At 60.8% G+C, this 20,387-nt stretch overlaps 1 protein-coding gene across 1 annotated transcript; it reads right to left on the bottom strand.

Annotated features, from left to right (window-relative positions):
- Window positions 1-2,919: 2,919 nt before the first annotated feature.
- Window positions 2,920-14,413, bottom strand: TINCR (TINCR ubiquitin domain containing). Its single transcript, XM_071209691.1, has 2 exons — window positions 14,154-14,413; window positions 2,920-2,995 (listed from the first exon to the last, which is right to left on the bottom strand). Exons 1-2 carry the CDS (start codon window positions 14,411-14,413, stop codon window positions 2,920-2,922), a joined length of 336 nt encoding a protein of 111 aa, XP_071065792.1.
- Window positions 14,414-20,387: the final 5,974 nt, after the last annotated feature.

Genomic DNA, 20,387 nt, shown 5'->3' with positions numbered 1-20,387 from the left:
CCCCAGGGGAGGCCCGGCCTGGCCCGCCCCTGTCAGAGCCTCCCCCCTGCTGGGCCCCCCAGGCCCCCGGGGTTTAATCATCAGGAATCAAAGCTTAATCAAGGCGGCCTTGCTCCCAGCCTCCCGGGGGTGCAGGGAAACGGGCTGCGGGTGAGGATCCGGGCAGGGGCCGCTCAGACTTGATTTATCACGGGAGGTCCCGTCCAGAAACGGTCTTTGCCTGGATGGAGTTTATGGGGTGCCTCCTTAAGTTTCGGGCAGAGGCGAGTGCCTCACTTGCCTCACCCTACACCCGGGTCCTGGCTGCAGGAGGGAGCCGGGAGCGCCCATACTCCCGAGGCCTCGTTGGAGCCTTACCACCGCCCCGGTGGAGGAGGCGCGGTTATCGGGGCCCCGTTTTTATGGACGGGAAACTGAGGCCCAGACGGATAAAGGCATTGGGGCTTGGGGGCTGCTCGGCTAGGGAGAGGCGGCGGCAGGATTCGAACCCAGGTCCTCGAGCCACTGAGGCGGTAAAGCCCCAGATCCGGAGGTGACGCTGCAAAAACCGCCCTATTCAAACCCCAGGACCTTTGTTCTGCCGACCCGCCACCTGCCCTGCAGGGAAGAAAAGCCCACGGCCTCCCCCCACCGTCCCCCCCCACGTCGCCCCCTTCCTCCCTTCCTCCCGCTCTCCCCCTCACTCCCTCCGCTCCAGCTACGCGGGCCTCCTCAGGGCGCCTCCTACACACCAGGCCCTGTCCTGCCACGGGGCCTTTGCACGTGCCCTTTTCCTCAGCCTGGAACCCTCTTTCGCCTGATCCTCCCCCAGCCAGCTCTTTCTCCCGTTCTAAGTCCCAGCTCTAAGGTCACCTCCTCTGAGAAGCCCTCCCTGATCTGCCCCAGCACCTAGTCACCCTTTTTCGGTTCTTTCCGGCAACTTCTCACTGTGAGATAGTATCTTCTTTGTTGTGACCTTGTTTCCTGTCCCCCTGTTCCACCGGATCGTGGGGCCCCACGAGGGCAGGGACCTTTGTCTGGTTCCCTGCTGCGTCCCCGGCTCCTAGAGCGGTGCCTGGCATACAATAGGTGCTCGATAAATGTTTGCGGAGTGAATGAGCACAGGAAATGCAGGCATGACTGGGTCCCTTCCTTTCTGAGTCTGCCCCAGGCTAGAAGAAGTGGAGGGGATGTTACCCAGAATTCCAACCCCAGGGAAACCCATCTGACCACAGCCTACCTGGGCGCACCTGCTGAGTCTCAAGTACTTGCTTCCTCCCCGCGTCCCGTTTCTCGACGTGTTTGCACAGAACATAGACCCCGTAGCTCCTCTGTATTCCAGGCTTCCTGGCCCCCGCTCCTGCTCTTTCTAACTCACCCTCCATCCTGCAGCCCGAGAGAGCCTTCTAGAAGGCCGGGCTGGCCATGCCCCTCTCCGTCTCTGCGCCTTCTAGCGTGGTCATCGCGCCCTCGTGTAATCTCCTCCCCTTGAGTGTGGGTGGGACCTGCGACTCCCTTACAGCCAATAGAAGACAACACAAATGACGAGTGGCTCTTCTAAGTGTGGGTTGTAAAAGATGGTGGCTTCCGACTTGGGAGGCTCTATGCTGCCTTCTCAGCCTGTGGGAAGCAAGCTGCCCTGTCGGAGAAGTTCCCGTGGCAAGGAACTGGGGGCTGGCCTCGGGCCAGTAGCCCCAACGAGAGCTGGGAAGCTGGTCCTTCCCCAGCCAAGCCTTCGGACGAGACCCCAGCCCTGGCCGACATTGCAATTGCAAAAGGAACCCCTGATGCAGAGGCAGCCAGCTGAGGTGCGCCTGGATTCCAGGCCTGCAGAGACTGCGAGATAAGGAATATGTGTTGCTTTGGGAAGTGGATGTGGCTCAAGCAGTTGGGCGCCCACCTATCACATGGAAGGTTCCGGATTTGGTTCCTGGTGCCTCCTAAAGAAGACGAGCAAGACGGCGAGCTGACATAACAGGCTGGCGCAGTGAGCTGATGCAACAAGATGATGCAGTGAGGAAACACAGCGAGAGGCACAACAAGCGGGAAGTGGAAGTGGCACAAGCCAACAGGCACCTCCCTCCCACATGCGAGGTCCCAAGTTCGGTTCCCAGTGCCTACTAAAAAAAAAACAAAATAACAAAGAAGATGAGCAAGACACAGAGAGCATACAACGAGCAGACACAGAGAGCAGACATGCATGCAAAGAACAAAGGGGAGGGGGGAAATAAATAAAATAAATCTTTTTTAAAAAAAGAAATATGCATCATTTTAAACTGCTAACTTTGAGGTTAATTTGTTATGCGGCAGTAGATAACTGATACACTTCCTATACCTCCCCATTGCACTCAGATAAAGTCCCGGCTCCCAAGCCTGGCATTCGAGGCCTTGCAGATCCACCCTCTGTCTAGCTTCATCTCCTCCAGTTCCCCCATGTTCCAGCCATATTAAGTTTTCTGATGTTCCCCCAAAATGGTTTCCGGTCTCTGAGTCTTTGTGTATCCCCTTCCTCCTCTTTGACATGCTCCTTCTTTCCCTGCCTTCCTTCTCTCTTGGGCACTTGAGGATATATATGTCCCACCCCCAACTGGACGAGGGGCCCTCAGCCCGAGTCTGGGGTGCCTTCCACTGTGCCAGCTCTGGCCACCTGGGGCTGGAAAGGTTGGTGTTGAGACTAAGGGACCCTCCACAGGCAGAGCCCCCCAGAACCCCAAGACTCAAAATGGAATTGGTACCAGTAAATAGTTGCAGAAGAAATATGGATGAAGGAATGGCTGGTTGAGTGACTCAGGCCACATTCTAGCAGAGGGGGCATCTGTAGCCTGCCAGGCACTGGATATGGGGCCAGGACAAGGCCTCAGCGATTCTCGCGCATTCATCAGCGCTCGCCTCCAAGGCTGTGTCCCTGGCAGACATCACTAATCCATCAGGCACTTTCCCCTACTTCCTGCCAGCCCCGCCCACTGCCCCCACTTCCAAGTCCTGGTAGCCGATCCCAGAGCTGCCCATCATCATCCTGCAATGGACCGATTCCAAGGTCACCAGGAGCCCCCTCCCTTCCCCAGTCTCTGGAAAGCCAGGCTGTCCCTCGTCCAAGGCCAGAGGCAGCCGGGTCCAAGCCTGAGTGTCCTGAGACCTCTTGGAGCCCTACACTGTTAAAAAAGGAAACCGGGGCCCAGAGAGGACAGAGGGTCACTCAAGGGTACTCAGTGGGCCAGGGGCAGACCTCCGACCTAAAACAAGTCTCCAAGCTCCTGGCTCCTGCTTCCCTACCCTCAACATTCCTCTGGCCTGGGAGGTGGGGACCCATTTCTCAGAGGAGGAAGGTAAAGGCAGGGAGAACACGAGTCTAATCGCATTGTTGACCGATCGATCGAGGTGAGGGATTGGAGAAGACAGACTTCTCAGACTTTGCGAGGGGAGACAGTAGAGCTGAGGGGCAGAGGGGAGCAGCCACTGGTCACACTCTGAACGGGGACTCTGGGCTAAGGCTCCACCACACTGAGCCCTGGTCCCACTGATCTGTGATTCCCCAGCTGAGCCCTGATCACGCTGAGCCCTGGCTGGCCCTGCTAATCCATGATCCCTGGCTGAGCCCTGATCACACTGAGCCCCGATCACACTGAGCCCTGGCCCCCTGATCCGTGATCCCCAGCTGAACCTTAATCTCACTCAACTCTGACCCCACTGATCCATGATCCCCAGCTGAGCCCTGATCCCCAAGCTGAGCCCCATCTTCACTGAACCTTGACCCCAGTGAGCCCCAATACCACTGACTCCCAACCCCACTGAACCCTGGCTCCACTGAGCCCCGATCCCCAGGTTGACCCCTGACCTCTACTGAGCCCCTTATATCAACTGAGCCCTGAGCCCAGCCTGAATCCCCAATCCAGGGCTGGGCCCCCAACACCCCTGAGCCCTGATCCTGCCGAGTCCAACCCTGGGCTGAGCTAACTGGCCCCCGACACTCCTGAGCCCTTGCCCTGCTGAGCCCTCCCCCCGTCCTCAAGTTCCTCCGCCTCCTCCATCACCTGACCCGTATCCTAGGAAGCGGGGTGGCTGGGAGCTGCAGAGCTCCCCACCCCCAAGCCTGGCCCTGCCTCCCTTCTCCCCACCCCATGTGCCCTGGGCCGCAGTGACGGGAGGACAGATGGACATCCCCTCCCAGCGCTCCAGGCAGTGCCAGAGGTGACCCCAGGGCTGCGCCGGAATTACCGCGCCCTCATGAGCTGTCAGTGCCACCTCCCAGCGGGGCGCGAGACAGGACTGTCACTTCGCACACAAGTTCTCCTTCCTCCCGTTCCTGCCCCAGCATGGAGGTGTCAGGAGCCGGCTGGGAAGCAGAGGGGCTGAGGCCGAGGGGCCCCCGGGTGGCTGGAGGAGCCTTAGGTGAGGCACATGGGGCAGAGGAAGCCAGCGGGACAGCAGGGACGCCCAGAGGAGGCGCCTTTGACCGCCCAGCCTTGGAAGGAGCTGCCTCTGTTCCTCCCTTCACTCATTCGCTTATGCATCCCTTTGTTCCTTTGTCAAATTCTGCCCCCAAAGTGGCTCGAGCAGTTGAGCACCTGCCTCCCATACGGGAGGCTCCAGGTTCGGTTCCCGACACCTCCTAAAGAAGACAGACAGACAACGAGCAGAAAATGAGCAAGAACAGACGGGCAGGGAGTAGAAGCGGCTTGAGCAGTTGAGCGCCTGCCTGTGGGTTCCGGGTTCGGTTCCCAGTGCCTCCTGAAGAAAAAAAACAAGCAGACGACGAGCAAAAAAACAATGAGCAGACAATGAGCAAAAGCAATGAGTAAACAGTGAGGGAGCATCTCAGGGGGGCAGAATCCCACCCTTCCCCCCACATGCCCAGCCCCAGTTGGGCAATTCTAAAGATTTAGCCTGAGGCCTGGATTCCTGGGATGGGGGGAGACAGAGCTGGGCACAGATTCCAGCCCTGAAGGTCAGAACTAGGACAGAGGGAGCCCAACGGAGGCAGGAGAACTCATTCTGGGGTTTTGATGCATCGGTAGGAGTTTTCCAGGTGGGTGTAGAGTCTGTGGAAAACCTGGCAGACAGTGCCATGTTGCAAAAATCTGGCGGAGTGAGAGACGAACTATGGCTTCTTGAGGCTAGAGAGGCCTCGAAGTTCATCAAAGGCGCCTGAGCGGCACCCTGTTCACAGTTAGATAGTCACTTCATAATGAATGACCTTGCCCCAGAGCCCCATGGTGCAGGCCCCAGAGAGGACTCAGCCTGGGGGACAGAGTTGGGCACAGATGCCCCCAGCCCTAGGGGGTCAGTGCTGGTGCAGAGCAAGCCTGGAGGAGGGGCACAGAAGCTGGGCGTGAAGCTTGAGTAGGAGTTCACCAGCTAAGGAGAGGGGGAGCCTGGCAATTGGAGACATGTCAGTGGGTGGGTGGCTCTGGCTGAGCGGCGGCAGCGGGCCTGGTGTGGCCGGCTCAGAGCAGGTGCTGCGGCAACGTTCTGGTTCCCTCTGGAGGTAAGTGGGAGCCCCGGAGGGCTGGGAGCGGAGGAGGGACAGGGCCTGCCTCGCTTGCTCACAGGAGCCCTCTGGTGGCTTCAGCGGGGACAGCCCGGGGAGCGGGGCGGGCAGGGGGCCAGGACAGAGGCCACCGTCCTTGTCCAGCAGGTGATGACGCGATGCTTACCCTGACTTAGCACGGGAGCCCCTGGCAGCTTGGAGCTACCGAGTATTCGAAAGGCGACTAGTTCAAGTTGAGATGTGCGGTAAGCGACGAACCACGTCCTAAACACTTGGCACGCGGAGCAGAATATAAAGCGCTCGTGGCTTGTTCAGATGGGCGGCATGCTCAGAGGACAAGAGTTTGCAAGACTGAAATGCCTTATTAAAATGAATTTCACCTGCTGCTTTTGGCTTTTTGTTCCGGGTGGCTACCAGGGACGTTGAAAATGACACGGTGGACTCACATGTTATTTCTAGGGGGCAGCACTGGGCTGTTGTGGGAAACTGGCTTCCCTGGTCCTTATTGTAAATGTTACACCTGCTCTATTGTAGATGTTGCGGTTGTTCCCTCTTATTGTAGATGATGTTGCACTTCTGATCGCAAACAGCTGCGCCGTAGTTTCCAAAAAATGTGAGTTGGAAACTAGGGTCGAGGCGCTCAGTTCCAGAAGCTGCGAGTCCCCTGGTCCCAGCTTTATCTCCTCTCTCTTTCTCTCTCCTTTATTCGTAAAGTTGTGCCTTGCCTTCCCTTCGCTGAGCTGGTTGCTGCCGCTAACTGGATGACTTTCGAATTCCTGAGAGCCCGCGGCCTTTGCGTTACCCACCAGGGGGCGCTGTACCCTGGTGGTGGGATCAGGCCCCCCGCGAAGCCGAAGGCCCAGGAAGTAGTTCAGGCAAACAGTCCGTCCTTTGTGGTTGTTGTGTCATGTCCGGCCCCCCCAGCTCAGGCTGACTTTTGCCATCCAACGTCTACCACCAAGAGATGGGAATGTTTTTTCCTTTCTCTTTTTCCGGGTGAGGAAACCAAGGCCAAGAGAAGGAACTGAGTCACCCCAAGTCTCCCAGTGGAGCCACTCTTCCCACCCAGCCGCAGCTCCGGCGCCCTCCGGCCTCTCCTCCGAGCCAGCCGCCTGCCAGCCTCTAATAAACTCCTCAGAAGGGTTCGGCGGACGCGGCGGGGAGACATTTTTATCTGTCCAGATCGGGCGGGCGCCGCGGAGCAGTCAATAATTAATTCTGAGTTTTGCCCATTCATCACGGCGGCGGGAGCCAGAGCACCTGGAATTCCGGTCCCAAGCCTCCGCGCCCCTCGGCGGCCTGGCCCTGGGCGCCGGGTGTCCGCAGGGACCGGGGAAGCGCGAGGCGCTCCCACCCCGTGAACACATGACGAGCCATCGGCAGTGACCAAACCGGACCCGGCGCGGTGTCCACAGGCCAGTGGGGGAGCCGGACGCCGGCTGAATAACAACGTAAATAATTGATGCCGCCAAGGAAGAGACGGGGATGCTGCGGGAATGCAAAACTGGAGGGACGCGACTCGTTTCGGGGCGTTCCCCAAAGAAGGGACATCGAACTTGCAGATCAGAGGAGGGGGGTGTCACACACAGAAATGGCACGTGCAAAGGCCCTGAGCCCGGAAGACGCTTCTCCCACGTGGGGCCCAGACAGGGGGTCAGTGGGTCTGGAGCTCTGAGCACACGTCTGAGGTCCCTGCCAAGTCAGGAGCCCTCAGGACCCGGCCTGGAGCCCTCAGTGAGGCCAGCAGCCTTCAGTGGACAGCCTGGGGCCAGCAGGGGAAGGGGTGGGCAGGTGTCCCCAGGGGCGGGGAGTCAGGTGGCTGCGGCGGGGAAGTCGGCCCGAGTTTTTGTTTTCTTTTTCTCAGGACCACTCCCCTCGGAGCATTCTCTCAAGTCAGGGAGTGGGGATGAGTCACCACTTCTCTGCCAGCTGCCCTTGTCCTTGCGCCCAGCCCGATGGCCCTACGCCGCCCCCGGAAGGACAAGGTCCCGCGAGGTCCCGCGTGGCAGGGCTGCGGGCCTGGCCCAGGCAGAGTGTCTGGGGGTCATCCCCCCCCCCCCCCCGCCACTTGCCTCTTCTCCCTGACGGGGAGCTCCGGGAAGGTCATGGGCTGAACATCCGGGGACCCACCCTGTCACGGGGGCCAACTGTGGGTGCAGGAATGGACGGTTCTGGCAGTTTTCAGAAAGTACCCCAGCCTTCATGCTCGGGGTGTCAGGGAGAAAGGGGGGGTCCTTTAAGGTCAGAGGCACAGGACTATGGGGGGAAAGGAGACACGCAGAAGGATAAATAGAGGCACAGAGACATCAGAGAGAGGCAGAGCTAAAGAGAGGCTCACCGACCCGAGAGAAGCCGCGCTCGAGGGACAGGCAGGGGCAGGGCGGCCGGAGGTGACTGTCACGAAAAGGTTTCAGGGTCTGGTGCCCACAGCTCCAGAGCGATGCCCCCCCCCCCCACGGTTGGCGGCTGCCGGGGCAGGACATGTCGGGGCCCCATCCAGGGCCTGCACACACAAGGCGTTCCATAATTGCTCGTTCAAGGAAGGCCAGGGCCCCGGGGCTGGAGAACGGCCTGAGCCCAGCGGGGCAGAGACAGAGGGAAGGAAGGAGGGAGATGGAGAAAGGGGGGCAGGTTCGGAGCCCGGCTGCAGACTCGGGGGGCCTCCTGGGTCTACTTGCCCCCCGCCCCCCAGCAAGGGAAGATTCCCCTTGAACTTGCAGCCTGAACCTGGCAGGCAGCCAACACGGGCAGCCCCTCCCGGGAACGCCCCGGCGGGAGGAGGTGGTTGCCAAGTTTCACCCGAAACTCCTCCCGGCCCAGACTTGCTCCCCGGGTGGAACCAGGAGCCCTGGGGGGAGCCTGGGGGGCCGCGCTTCCCCCAAGTTCACAGCCCAGAAAGGGGTGGGGCTGGCCTGGGGCCCCCCCGCAGGGGGAGTGTGGGGAAAGGGTGTTCCAGAAGAGGCAACGGCAGGCCCCGAGACCTGGGGGAGGAGAGGTCAAAGACAGACTTCCAGGCTAAGATGAGCGGGTGGAGTTGGAGCCTGATTTTATTTCCAAACATCCAGTCGTTTATTCAGACATACTCAAGCTGGGCGATGCTGGGGTCGCAGAAGTGCCTCTTAGGTTGTGGGAAGACACTGACCCCCCCTGTTTCACAGGTCGGGGTGGGCCAGAAGGAGAGCCCAGAGCGGAGCAGAGGCTCTGCTTGGAGGTTCAGGAATGGCTGCATGGAGAAAGGGGCATTGGAGCTTGGGCTCTGAAGGATGAATAGGAGCTTGCCAAACAGAGACACAAACCGAGCGGAGGGATGGCAGTCAGAGTTTGGGGAACACGTGATGGAGTAGCAGGACAAAGAAGGACCGAAGGGACGGGATGAGTCGCTGTGAGTCAGCCGCCTGCCATTTAAAGCTGAATAAGTCCCAGCTGCTCCAGCCCCCGTCATTAGTCCTCCGTGGGTCACGGGCATTGTCTGCTTTGGGCCACGAGGGCACGTGACGCGGACGCATCCTCCAGTGCAGCTGCGGGAGCTCAAGCCAGGCCCGTGCCGCTCTGTGCCTCAGTTTCCCCATCCGGAAAGCAGGAGCTTCCGAAGGGGCTTTGGCTGTTTACGTTCATCTCAGGGCTGGGAAACCTCGGCCGCCTGATGCGAAGGACGAAGGACGGAAGGAAGAAAAGAGAGCATGAGAGGAGAGGAGGGGAGAGAGGAGGGAAGGGAAAGTACGAAAAGAAGAGGAAGGAGGAAAGCAGGGAGAGGGGAGGCGAGAGGCTCTGCCCCCCCAGCGCCAGCCCCGAGGCCGTGGTCCCGCATTATGATTTCCGAACACGCCAGAGCTGTCGCGGCGTAAGAAATGGGGGCAATTTGCATGCGATTTACATACTGTTTGTTAAATGTCAAAACGCACGGAAGAGGCTCTGCCCTGCCACCCCGTCATCATGCGCCTAGCGCCCCTCGCCCTTTGCCCACCGGGGCCCCTGAAGGGGCTGGGGCAGGCGGAGAGGGCTGGGGGCAGGGGCTCTGGGGCAGTAGCCTTGACTTTGGGCGCGCTGCTCCCGCTCCGGGGCTCTCATGCCTGTTCTGTATACAATGGACCGGAGAAACGGGCTTGGGAGGCGCAGGGAGGCGGGCAGGCAGTGTCCCCAACCGGCAGGGGTCCCCCCCCCCAACACACCGGGTCCCCAACCACCAGCCCGGCCTCAGTTTACCACCACCCCCCCACCCCACCCCCGTGCTAGAGAGAGCTGCGGGAGGAGGCAGCCCCAAAGAGCAGGGGGGTGGGGTCAGCGACACCCCACCTGGGCACACGTGTGGAGCAGGCGACACCCAAGGGCCCCTGCGCCCGGTTACCCGCGGGTCCGTGCGCAGGAATGAAATGCGCGCCCCACCCCGTGTCTCCATCGCCCCCCACCCCCGGGGGCAAACGCGCGCTCCGAGGGCTGATTTATCAGCCACCCTCAGCCGTGCCGTGCAGGCGGTGTAAACGCGGCCCCATCGCGCCCCCCACCCCCCACTCCTCCAGCGTCTGCACAAAGGACCCGACCACAGGCGTGGGGGTGGGGGGGGGCGAGGCCTCAGGGTTTCCAGGGGAGGAGGGCAAGGTCAAAGGGGGTGGGCGCCGCGGGGAGACGGCGTGTCTGAGGGTGGAGGCTGCGGCGTGGGAGGCCTGGGGGTCCACCCAGAGACTGGAGAGTTCCCGAGGCACCAGCCTGCACCCCCAGTCAGAGCTGTCCACAGCAGAGGGAGATGGGGGGGCACCCAAAGTCAAGTGCTCCCGGGCTGTGAAGGAGGTCATCCGAGAAGGCTTCCTGGAGGAGGCGCCTCGGTGCAGAGACTCAAAATGCTGCTCCAGGCAGGAGGCAGAGCTTCCCTGCGGGCAGGGGAAGATGTCCCCAGGCTGTCCCCATGTTCTCTGCACGAGCTTCCCCGGGTGATGTGGCGGTTGCCCCTGTGGACAGGTGAGCCAGGTCCCCAAAAGGGAGCCTCCGGCTGCAGGACGACGGTGCACAACTAGGGCCTTCGGGGCAGGGGTGGGCCCGTGGAGGTCAGGGTCAGGGACTGGGGGCGCCATCAGGACTGTCCCAGGCAGTGGGAATCAGCTGGCCAGGCCAGTGCTTCACGGTCCCCTAGGAAGCCTAGAACCTGGAACAGCAGGAAGGCAGGGATAAGACAACTTTGGTCCAGGCTGGTGCAAAGTTCTCCAAACGCCAGCTCTCTGGCCGGTTCCTTTCCTAAAGTGAGAATGGTTGTCTGGCACCACCCACTGGCCGTCGTGGGAATTGCAGGCAAAGAGTGCCTGGAAAGCAAACCTGGAAATGCTGCCCCATCCTTCATTTGAAGGGGAAGGTAAGAGAGCCCGGGGAGGGAGGGGGTGGGCCAGCCCCTTTTCCTCTCTGGACCTCAGTTTCCCCATCCATGGCCTCCATGGTCTCGAAGGTCCTGTTGGTGTCTCTAGTGCAGGGTGACTTACCTGGAAAGGGGTCGGGGCTCCCAGGGTGGGAGGGAAGCGCCCTCTCCTTCATCCAGGTTCCTGGGTGCCCCTGGCCATGACTCCACGGTCCTCGATCCCCAACTACCTGGAGGAGGAGGACGGAAAGACGCGGGGTGCAGGCCCAAGTTAGCCCTCGTCTCGAGACGCACCACACGATGCTCCAGTGCTGCATTGTCACCCACCCGCCGGGACTCGCCTCCGGCCTCGAGCCCCCCTTCCCCTGCTTCCAAGCCCTGCTAAGGGCAAATATCCTGAGACGAAACAGGCAGCTAATATGTATTGAGCTACACCGGGGACACCGCAGTGGGCAGGATGGGCACTAGTGTCCTTGGAGAATTTAGAGTCCAGAGGGAGAGACGGGGAGAAGGAAAATCAACACAAAATGGAGAGAAGCCAGCTGCTGACAAATGCGTGGGTGAGGGGCAGGGAGGGTCAGTGGGAGGTAATTTGGAACAGGAGGTCGCACGGAGGAGGTGGCATCTGAATAAAGCCCGGAAGAAGGTGAGGGAGGGCATTAGGTGGATGGAGGGGGAAAGCCTGCCAGGCTGCGGGAATAGCCCGTGCAAAGGCCCTGCGGCAGGGCAGGTAGGAAGAAAGAAGGCCTGAGTGGCTGGCGCAGAGGGAGCGAGGGGGAGAGCAGGAGGGAAGGAAGGGGATGGGGCAGGGCGTGCATGGCCCTGTGGGCTATGGGGAAGGACATGGGCTCTTCTCCTAAGAGAAGTGGGAGCCATGGAGGGCTATAGGCAGAGGGAGGGTGCTCGGGTGCTCGTGGGTGCCCCCTGGTGCTGTGAGGAGGAAAGACTGTGGGAACCAGGGCAGAGGCGACTGCACCGGGCTGAGCAGGAGAGGCTGGGGTGGCCGAGGGCAGAGGCGGGACAGGCGGCGGGATTTGGGATAGATTTTGAAGGCGGCGCCAACGTGACCGCCTGCGGGACAAGTGTAGGGGGCTGACTGGAACAGACAACTGGATGCTGATGTCCCCGAAGTAACATCAACTCTTCCCACGCAGGGGGCAGGAGGAGGTCATGAGAGCGTGACTTCTAGAGTTGGGTCCCAAACCCAACGCTGCCCCTTCCCAGATTAAACCTTCTGTGCCTCAGTTTCTCCACCCATAAAGTCAGAACAACAGCAGTGTCCAGCCCACGGGGCTGCGGTGAAACGCATGAGTTTGCATGAGTTTATAGCACCTCGTCAGTGCTCAGGATGTGATCGTTATTGAGCACCTACTGTTTGCCCCGGGCCAACCAGCCCCCCGGGGGCGAGAAGCTGCTGTTGCTCTTGGAGTTTGGAAACTGGAGGCGGCTCGGGAAGGAGAGCGGCCGCCCCGCCCACCTGGAGCTGAGGGAGACCCCAGCTGGCTTGTCCAGAGCAGCCCAGGCGGCTTCTCTCGCCCCCGGGTGCTGCGCGGGCGGACAAGTCACATGCGCTTGTGCCCGTGTCACAGATGAGGAAACCAAGGCCTTCCCGGGCGCCAGCGGCCTCTTGCCTCCCCAGCCGGCGCTCACCCACCCGCCGGCTGCCCCTGCTCCGTGGTTGTGTGTCTCTGGGGCTCAGAACATGTTTGATGCCCAGAGAGGGTGGGTAAGCAGCCTTAGGACACACAGCCAGTGGGTGGCAAAGGCTGAGGGAGTTCGGGGCCCCGACCTGTCCTGTCTGATGTGGGAGACAGGGGGCATTGCCATCGGTCCCCACTGTGTGGGGTCAGGGATGGGGCACGAGGGCAGGGAACGAGCCCGGAGGAAGCCAATGTCACCTCCTCTGGGAGGCCTCCCCTGCCCACTGCTGCTGGAGCGACGATGACGCCATCACCCAGTTCCGGCATTTTCCGCACCACACTGAGGGGACCGCGTGCCTTGGTCTGGCCTGTCCCTTGTCTTCCTCCCCCACTGGCCCGGCCTCTGTGGCAGTGGAGACGGGGCCGCCGCTGGGTTCCGGCACCCAGTACGGGGCCCGGTACACAGGAGGCACTCAATCGATGCTTACTGAGTGCTGAATGATTACTATGTGGACACCCGAGGGCTGCAGGAGAAGTACCCGGCCGGAGACACTCTCTCCCAGCCCGGGGCCTGGAACCTTCTATCAGCCACCATCAGACCAGCATCCCAGTCACCCTGAGACCTTCTTCCCTCCAGGGGGCCTGGAGAGGCAGCCCCTCCCACCTTTCCTGGCTAGAATGGCGCCTGAGGCTCCTGCCCTCAAAGCATCATCCCAGCGACGGACAAAGTCTCTAAGGGCTTGCAAATGGGACCCCCATAAAGCTCGGGGTGATACACACGGCCTCGGGCCCCGCCCCTGCCCAGCACCTCTGGGACAGCCCCTGCCCGCCTCCACCACCCTGCCGCCCACCTTGCCCGGCACCAGAGCCATCCGTTGCCCAAAGCCACCCCAGGCCTTCGCACATGCTGTTCCCTCCTCCGTTCCCTGCGGACTCCTCCCGGCGCCGTGAGAGCCGTGTCCTTTGACTCCTTGGCCAGGGGGCCTCCATGGAGACCCGGCGAGGCCCAGCAGGGTGGGAAGGTGGGTGGTGGGGCGCTCGCAGCGCGGAAGGGGGAGACAGAGAGGAGCGACGTGGAGAAGAGCAACAGCGGCGGAAACGGACAGAGACACGCGAGGCCCGGGACAGCCAGGGGGCCCGAGACGGACTGACACAGAGAGGACGCGGGGGGGACGCGGAGGCGGGAGAGGAGAGAGGAGCCCAGGGCGGGAGGGTCGCTGCCTCCCGCCCCCTCCCTCCACCTCTTTCTCCCGGCCTGTCCCAGGGAGCCCCTGCTCGGGCCCCAGGGGAAGCGTCTGCCCTGGGGGTAGAGGGGCCCCCAGCCCCCAGCCCCTCCCAGGCCCCAGCCCGGCCCTCTGGCGGCCCCAGCTGACCCCCCACCCTCCAACGTCCCCAGTCCAAGCCCCAGCCGGGCCCTCTGTGCCCCCCACCCTGCCCAGGCACCCCCAGCCGGTGGACCCCCCACCCTGCCCAGGCACCCCCAGCCGGGCCTTCAGTGGCCCCCACCCCAACTCTCACCGCACCCCCAGCCAAGCACCCCGCCGGGCCCCTCTGATCGCCCCGCGCTGCCCAGGCACCCCAGCCGGTGGACCCCCCACCCTGCCCAGGCACCCCAGCCGGTGGACCCCCCACCCTGCCCAGGCACCCCAGCCGGGCCCTCGGGCGCCCCCCCCCCCCCGGCCCCTCGCAGAGCCCCCCCGGGCACCTGGGCTCGCTGACCAGCAGCAGCACGGCGCCGTCCTGCAGGCGCGCGTCGCGCACCGTCTGGTGGTCGCGCAGCGGCCGCGCGTTGTAGTAGAAGGTGCGCCCCCACGAGCTGACGCCCTGGCGCACCAGCTGCGCGCGCAGGTCGCTGAGCGTGTCGCGCGGCCGCACGGTCAGCGGCAGCAGCAGCGCCTCGTCGGCCAGGTGCACCTTGATGTGGTAGCGCTTCCAGCGCCCCAGCCCGCGCCGCAGCCCCTCCATGCCCGCGCCCCGCGCCCCGCGCCCCGCGCCCCGCCCCTCCATGCCCGCGCCCCGCGCCCCGCGCCCCGCCCCGCCCCTCCATGCCCGCGCCCCGCGCCCCGCCCCGCCCCTCCATGCCCGCGCCCCGCGCCCCGCCCCGCCCCTCCATGCCCGCGCCCCGCGCCCCGCCCCGCCCCTCCATGCCCGCGCCCCGCGCCCCGCGCCCCGCCCCGTCGCCCCGCGCCCGCCCCGCGCCCAGGCCCCGCCCCGTCGCCCCGCGCCCGCCCCGCGCCCAGGCCCCGCCGCCCCTCGTCGCCCCGAGTCCGGGGCGGGGGCTCCGCCCACCCGAGGGGGTCCCCAGGGGGCCCCGGGGGGGCGCGTGGGGAGCGGCCGCCAGGGCCCCGGAGGCCTCCCCGAGGTGACCTTGGAGCTGAGACCAGAAGGAGGAGGAGGAAGGAGCCGGCCCTGCCGAGGGTCCTGGACCACCGCGGGGACAGCATGTGCAAAGGCCCTGAGGCAGTGGACAGCGGAGGCACAGGGAGGGCCGCCGTGGCCTTTTGTCCCCGAGGCGGGAGAACGTGGCCTTTTGTCCCCCTCGAGGCGGGAGCCCGCAGGGCTGCAGGCAGGGCAGGGGTGGGCCCCGGGAGGTTAGCGCTCCTCACTCACTCCTCTGTTCCTCTACTTCCTTCCCGGCACTCTCCCCTCCCCCCACACCCCCACACCCCCAACCCCGCTCTCCCCCCAAGACACTCTGTGATTGGGCAGGGCTGGGCAATGGCTGAGCCCTTAAAGAGACCTCCAGCTCAGGGCCTGCCCTCAAGGGTCCCTCCGTAGGGGGTGGGAGACAGCCGGACACAGATGCTCCCAGCGCTGTGTAGTCAGGACCTGACTAGAGGGAGAGGGCGGTTGTCGGGAGAAGCCCGGTGGGTGGCGATGGCTTGGCAGAGGGGGTGGGCGTCGGAGCTGGGGCTTTGACGGATATGTAGGAGCTCTGCCTGCCAACTAAGGAGGTGCCTGCCTGTGGCCACCGACCATACAGTTTTGCGGGTACCTAGTAAGGAGAGGGAGGGGTCAAGGCCAGCGGGAGCCCTGGGAGGCTTGTGAGCAGGGGGCCTGCCCATTCCCCCACCTGTACAGACCCATCAGCCTGTCACCCTTATCCATGCACCCTCTTCCTGAAAGCCTTCCCTGATTGCCACCTGCCTCACCTGCCTGGGCAGGACCGTCCGGTTCTGGCTGTTCCCTGAGGCGGAGCCACAGGACGCTGGTTTGGCCGCAAGGATTCCAAGTGTGGGTGGAGTCCTCCTCCAGCGGGGGCCTGGGCGGGGGAGGCAAGGGGGAGGCGCAGCCCAGCCCCGCCCTTTGGGCCTCAGTGTCCCCATTTGTTGGGGAGGCTGTTGTGAGGATTAAATAAATGCAAGGAAAGCACGTAGGGGGATTCCCAAGGCATAGTCACTCATGGGCTCCGCTGAGGGAATATTTAGAGAGATGTTCACTTGCGCTCCTCGAAGGAAAAGCAAATAAAACCCAAACCAGCAAAGAGAAAAAGCATCTGCGAAGTCTTAGGTGCTTTCCAGGTCCTTAAAAAGAAAAAAGAAGGAAGAAAGAAAAGCCTCCCTTAAACCTCACATGATACTCTTATCTCCCTTGTACAGATGGGTAAACTGAGGCAGAGAGAGGGTAAGTGCCTTGTCTGAAGATCCAGAGTGAGTAAACGGCAGAGCCAGGAGTCGAACGGGGGCTTCTCGCAGTCGTGCACACACTACCTAGCTTCTTATAAAACCATCAAACGTCAGAGGGAGGTTTTAAAAGCAGCCAAAACCAAAAGAAATTCCAGATGGAAAAAGATAGAAACTATAAAAGTACTAAAAAAAAGAAAAAGTGGAGTTATGATATTAAATCAAGAAGCCATTAATTAAAAGACTAGTAACTGACTACATAAAGAATATAATAGAATTCCTACACACACACATATCGGAAAGTCAACAAAGTGGAAGGAGAAATTTCCAAAACACGACAAAAAAAAAATGTTAATTTCCTTCCTATGTAAAAAGCACCCAGCAATCAATAAGGACCCACAATCCAAAAAAGGGGCAAAAGGCATGCACCGTCTTGGAAAAGGACATACAAATGTCTTTTAAGCATACAAGAAGGAGTTCAGTCTTGCTCATGGTAAATGAGATATAAAACAAAACGACCATGAAATTGATTTTTTTTGCCATCTCTCAGGTTGATAAAGTTGCAGAATTTCGGGAAATGAGCGATCTCGTGCGTTGGAATGGGAGCATCATGGGCTGGCATAAACTGTCCGCCAATAGCTGCTGAAAGACATAATCCTGTCTGGGAATTCATCCATGTGCACAAAGACGAAAGCATCCGGCACGTGCTGACTGGTGTACACGTAAGTCATAGCACATGGAGGGAAACTGAGGCCCGGAGAGGGGAAGTGGCAGAACGGGAGCCCGGGCTGGGGCGTGCGCTCCCCAGGAAAGGCGGGTGGGCTGGCTCCACCTTGCAGACCCAGGCCTCGGCTCTCGGGGCCGCCTCCCTTGTCGGGCTGAGCTCCAGGCCTCACCCATCAGACCTGCGGGCTTCCAGGGCTGTCAGCACTTGGCCACGGCGAGCCCCGGGAGCGCCGGGTCCGGTGCCGATGAGCCCTGACGTCCTCATTAGGCCGTTAGGAGAAGCCAGGCGGCTGCGGGCGGCCGGCCCTGAGCCCGGGCCGCTGAGCTAGAGTGATCTGGGCCTCCGCGCCCAGACCCTGTATGATCCGCCGTGGGCTGCTAGCGGGAGGCCCAGGCCGCCGGGGACAAGCTGGGAGAATCCCTGAATTCTAGAAGCTCGGAGGCGCCGATGGTGCCACCGCCGGATGGTGCCACCGCCGCAATTCTCGACTCTCGGAATCCTGCGGTGTTCTGGACTCTTAGAACGTTCTAGAATCTTAGACGGCAGCCTCTCCGGCAGTCTCAGGAGAAAAAGGGGCATTTCATGGAAGGTGCTGAGGGGCTTCAAAGAATCAGAGGAATGCATGAGAAATGGCCTTAAAAAAATAAAAGGGCACGGGTGTAGCTCAGTGGTTGAGCGCCTGCTTCCCATGTATGAGGTCCCAGGTTCAATCTCCAGCACTTGCTAAAAAAAAAAAAAGGGCAACTGAAATCATTATGCTAAGCAAAAGAAGCCAGACATAAAAGGATGGATATTATATGGTCCCACTTATATGAAGTATCTAGAATAAACAAATTCATACAGAAGGAAACTAGATTCGAGGTTCCCAGGGGTTGTGAGTAGGTATGGGGAATGGGCATAAAGTTTCTATTTGGGGTGATGAAAAAGTTCCAGTGAAGAGAGGTGGGGAAGTGGATGGGGCTCAAGCAGTTGGGCACCTGCCTACCACATGGGAGGTCCCAGGTTCGGTTCCCGGTTCCCCCTAAAGAAGACGGGCTGGTACAACGAGCTGACACAATGAGCTGCTGCAGTGAAGAGACACAAAGAGGGAACACAATGAGAGACACAACAAGTGGGGAATTGGAGGTGGCTCAAGCCATCAGGCGCCTCCCTCCTACATGGGAGGTCCTGAGTTCAGTTTCTGGTGCCTCCTAAAAAGACAACGAGCAGACAGAGAACATACAATGAGCAGACACAGAGAGCCAACAGCGAGCGCAAACAACGAGGGGGGTGGGGAGAAATAAATCGTTTTTAAGAAAAGAAAGGTGATGATGTTCGTACAACAGCATCTAAGTAATTAATGTCACTAAGTTGGATGCTCAGACGTAGTTAAAATGGATGGTAAATCTTGAAATATAGATATGCTACCACAATAAGCAAAAAACTGTGGTCGGAACGCAAGGGTTGCTGGAGCTGGACAGGTGGAGCAAGTGTGGGTGCGGCCCACGTCCTGCCAGGGCTTCGGGCACAAAGGGAGGCGGGGAGATGCTGCACCCACGACGTGGCGAGACGTGAGCGCATTGCTCAACTCTGGAAGCACCGACGCTGCGCTTGTTTAGGCTTGTTCCCTGCAGTCAGCTTTCGCAGGCTGGACGTCCATGGGCTGAATGTGGTTTGTTTAAAAGTTTAAAAACAAGAATTGGTGGACGAATTCCTAACGTTGACAAACTGGGCTTTGTTTTCCCTCTGTAAGAAGCTGGGCTTCCACTGGGCTCCCAGGACAAGGGACGGCCATGCTTGGGCCAGAGAAGATCAGGGTGAGCCCTGGGAAGTGGGTGTGGCTTGAGCCCTTAGGCTCCCGCCTACCACGTGGGAGGTCCTCGGTTCAGTTCCCGGTGCCTCCTAGAGACGATGAGCAAGACAGTGAGCTGATGCGACAAGGTGATGGTGCAACAAGGAGACAAATGAGAGACGCAATAATCAGGGAGTGGAGTTGGCTCAAGCGATTGGGTGCCTCCCTCCCACACGGGAGGTCCCTGATTCGGTTCCAGGTGCCTCCTAAAAAAAAAAAAGGAAGACGAGTACACAGCGAGCTCAAAAACGAGATGAGGGGAGAAAGAAAGGAAGAAAGGAAGAAAGGAAGAAAGGAAGAAAGGAAGAAAGGAAGGAAGAAGAGGTGAGCCCTTGGTGGATGGGACGGCCATACCCTAAATTCCTCCCAGGTCCACTTTGCTGCTAGCGATTCCTCGCCTGCCCCTGAGGCTGGCAGAGCTTGCCAGCCCTGCATTAGCGCTCGTGCTCACTCGAGAGCCTCAGTTTAGGGCCCCAGGGGCCGCCCTTTGCCAAATCCCTGTGGAGTTGGACCGAGGCAGCCGTGCCAAGCGCCGCTCGCTGTTTGGCCTGAGCAAGGGAAATGAATGGCTCGCCGTTTTGGTAGCTGAACGTCCACCGTCAAAGCGTCAGCCCGGCCCTGCCTTCTCCGAGACCTGTGCCGTGCTGTCGCCGGCTTTTCGACAGCCCTCCGTCCCCTGGCCATCTGTCTCTCTGTCCCCTCCCCTGCCTGTCTCGTCTGAGGACTTGGCCAATTGGATGAAGGCCCAGCCTCACTCACTTTGGCCTCATCCGAGCAGCGTTTTTGCAGGTCCTATTTACAACGAGGTTCGTGGCCCCAGGCCTTGGGGGGGACTGGAAAGTGTCTTTGTGGGAGGGGGGGACATGAGGCTTTGGATACCCGTCAGCACCTTGCAACGTTTCCCCTTGGGTCACCAGCCTGGGAGGGGGGTACTGTTATTCATTGTAGGAAGAGACCAAGGCTCAGAGAGGCATCTCATTCGCCCGAAGCCACACAGTAAGGCAGAGTCCTTGGAACGTGACAAGGTGTGATGTACCATGGGCGGGGTTGCAAAAAAGACAAGGGGGTACGGGGGTGGGTGGGCTGGTGGGTTTCAAAGGAGCATGGAGAAGAATTTGGATGTGATCTTTATTGCAAAAGATTTATTTTATTTATTTCGTCCCTTCCCCTCCTCCCACCCTGCTGTCTTTGCTGTGTTGTCCTCTCATTTTCTCTCCTCTAGGATTCACCGGGATTCGATCCTGGGAACCTCTGATGGGGAGAGACATTCCGTGTCAGCTGTGCCACCTCAGCTCCTGGTCTCTGCTGCGCTTCACCTTGACTCTCCCCTTGTCTCTCTTTGATGCGTCATCATCCTGCTGCGTGACTCACTTGCGCGGGCACTGGCTCACGCGGGCACTGGCTCACCACGCGGGCACTGGCTCACCACGCGGGCACTGGCTCGCCACGCGGGCACTGGCTCGCCACGCGGGCACTGGCTCGCCACGCGGGCGCGCTTTCTCTGCTTCTTTTTCACCAGGAGGCCCCAGGGATGGGAGCCGGGTCCTCCCGTATGGTGGGCGGAAGCTCCATCGCTTGAGCCACGCCCGCGTCCCTGGATGTGACTAAGGGGAAGCCACGGGAGGGTTTCGAGCAAGGAAGGGCCGTTATCTGATGTGTAGAAAGGCCCCCAAGGGTGCAGAATCTACTTTCGAAGGATAAATTGATCCCTGGCTCAGAAAGGCCTTTTCCAGGGTGAGAGGTGACACAGGGGGACGG

Source organism: Dasypus novemcinctus, chromosome 19 (assembly GCF_030445035.2).
Source record: "Dasypus novemcinctus isolate mDasNov1 chromosome 19, mDasNov1.1.hap2, whole genome shotgun sequence".
Lineage (NCBI taxonomy): Eukaryota > Metazoa > Chordata > Mammalia > Cingulata > Dasypodidae > Dasypus > Dasypus novemcinctus.
This window is presented reverse-complemented; position numbering and strand designations above follow the sequence as displayed.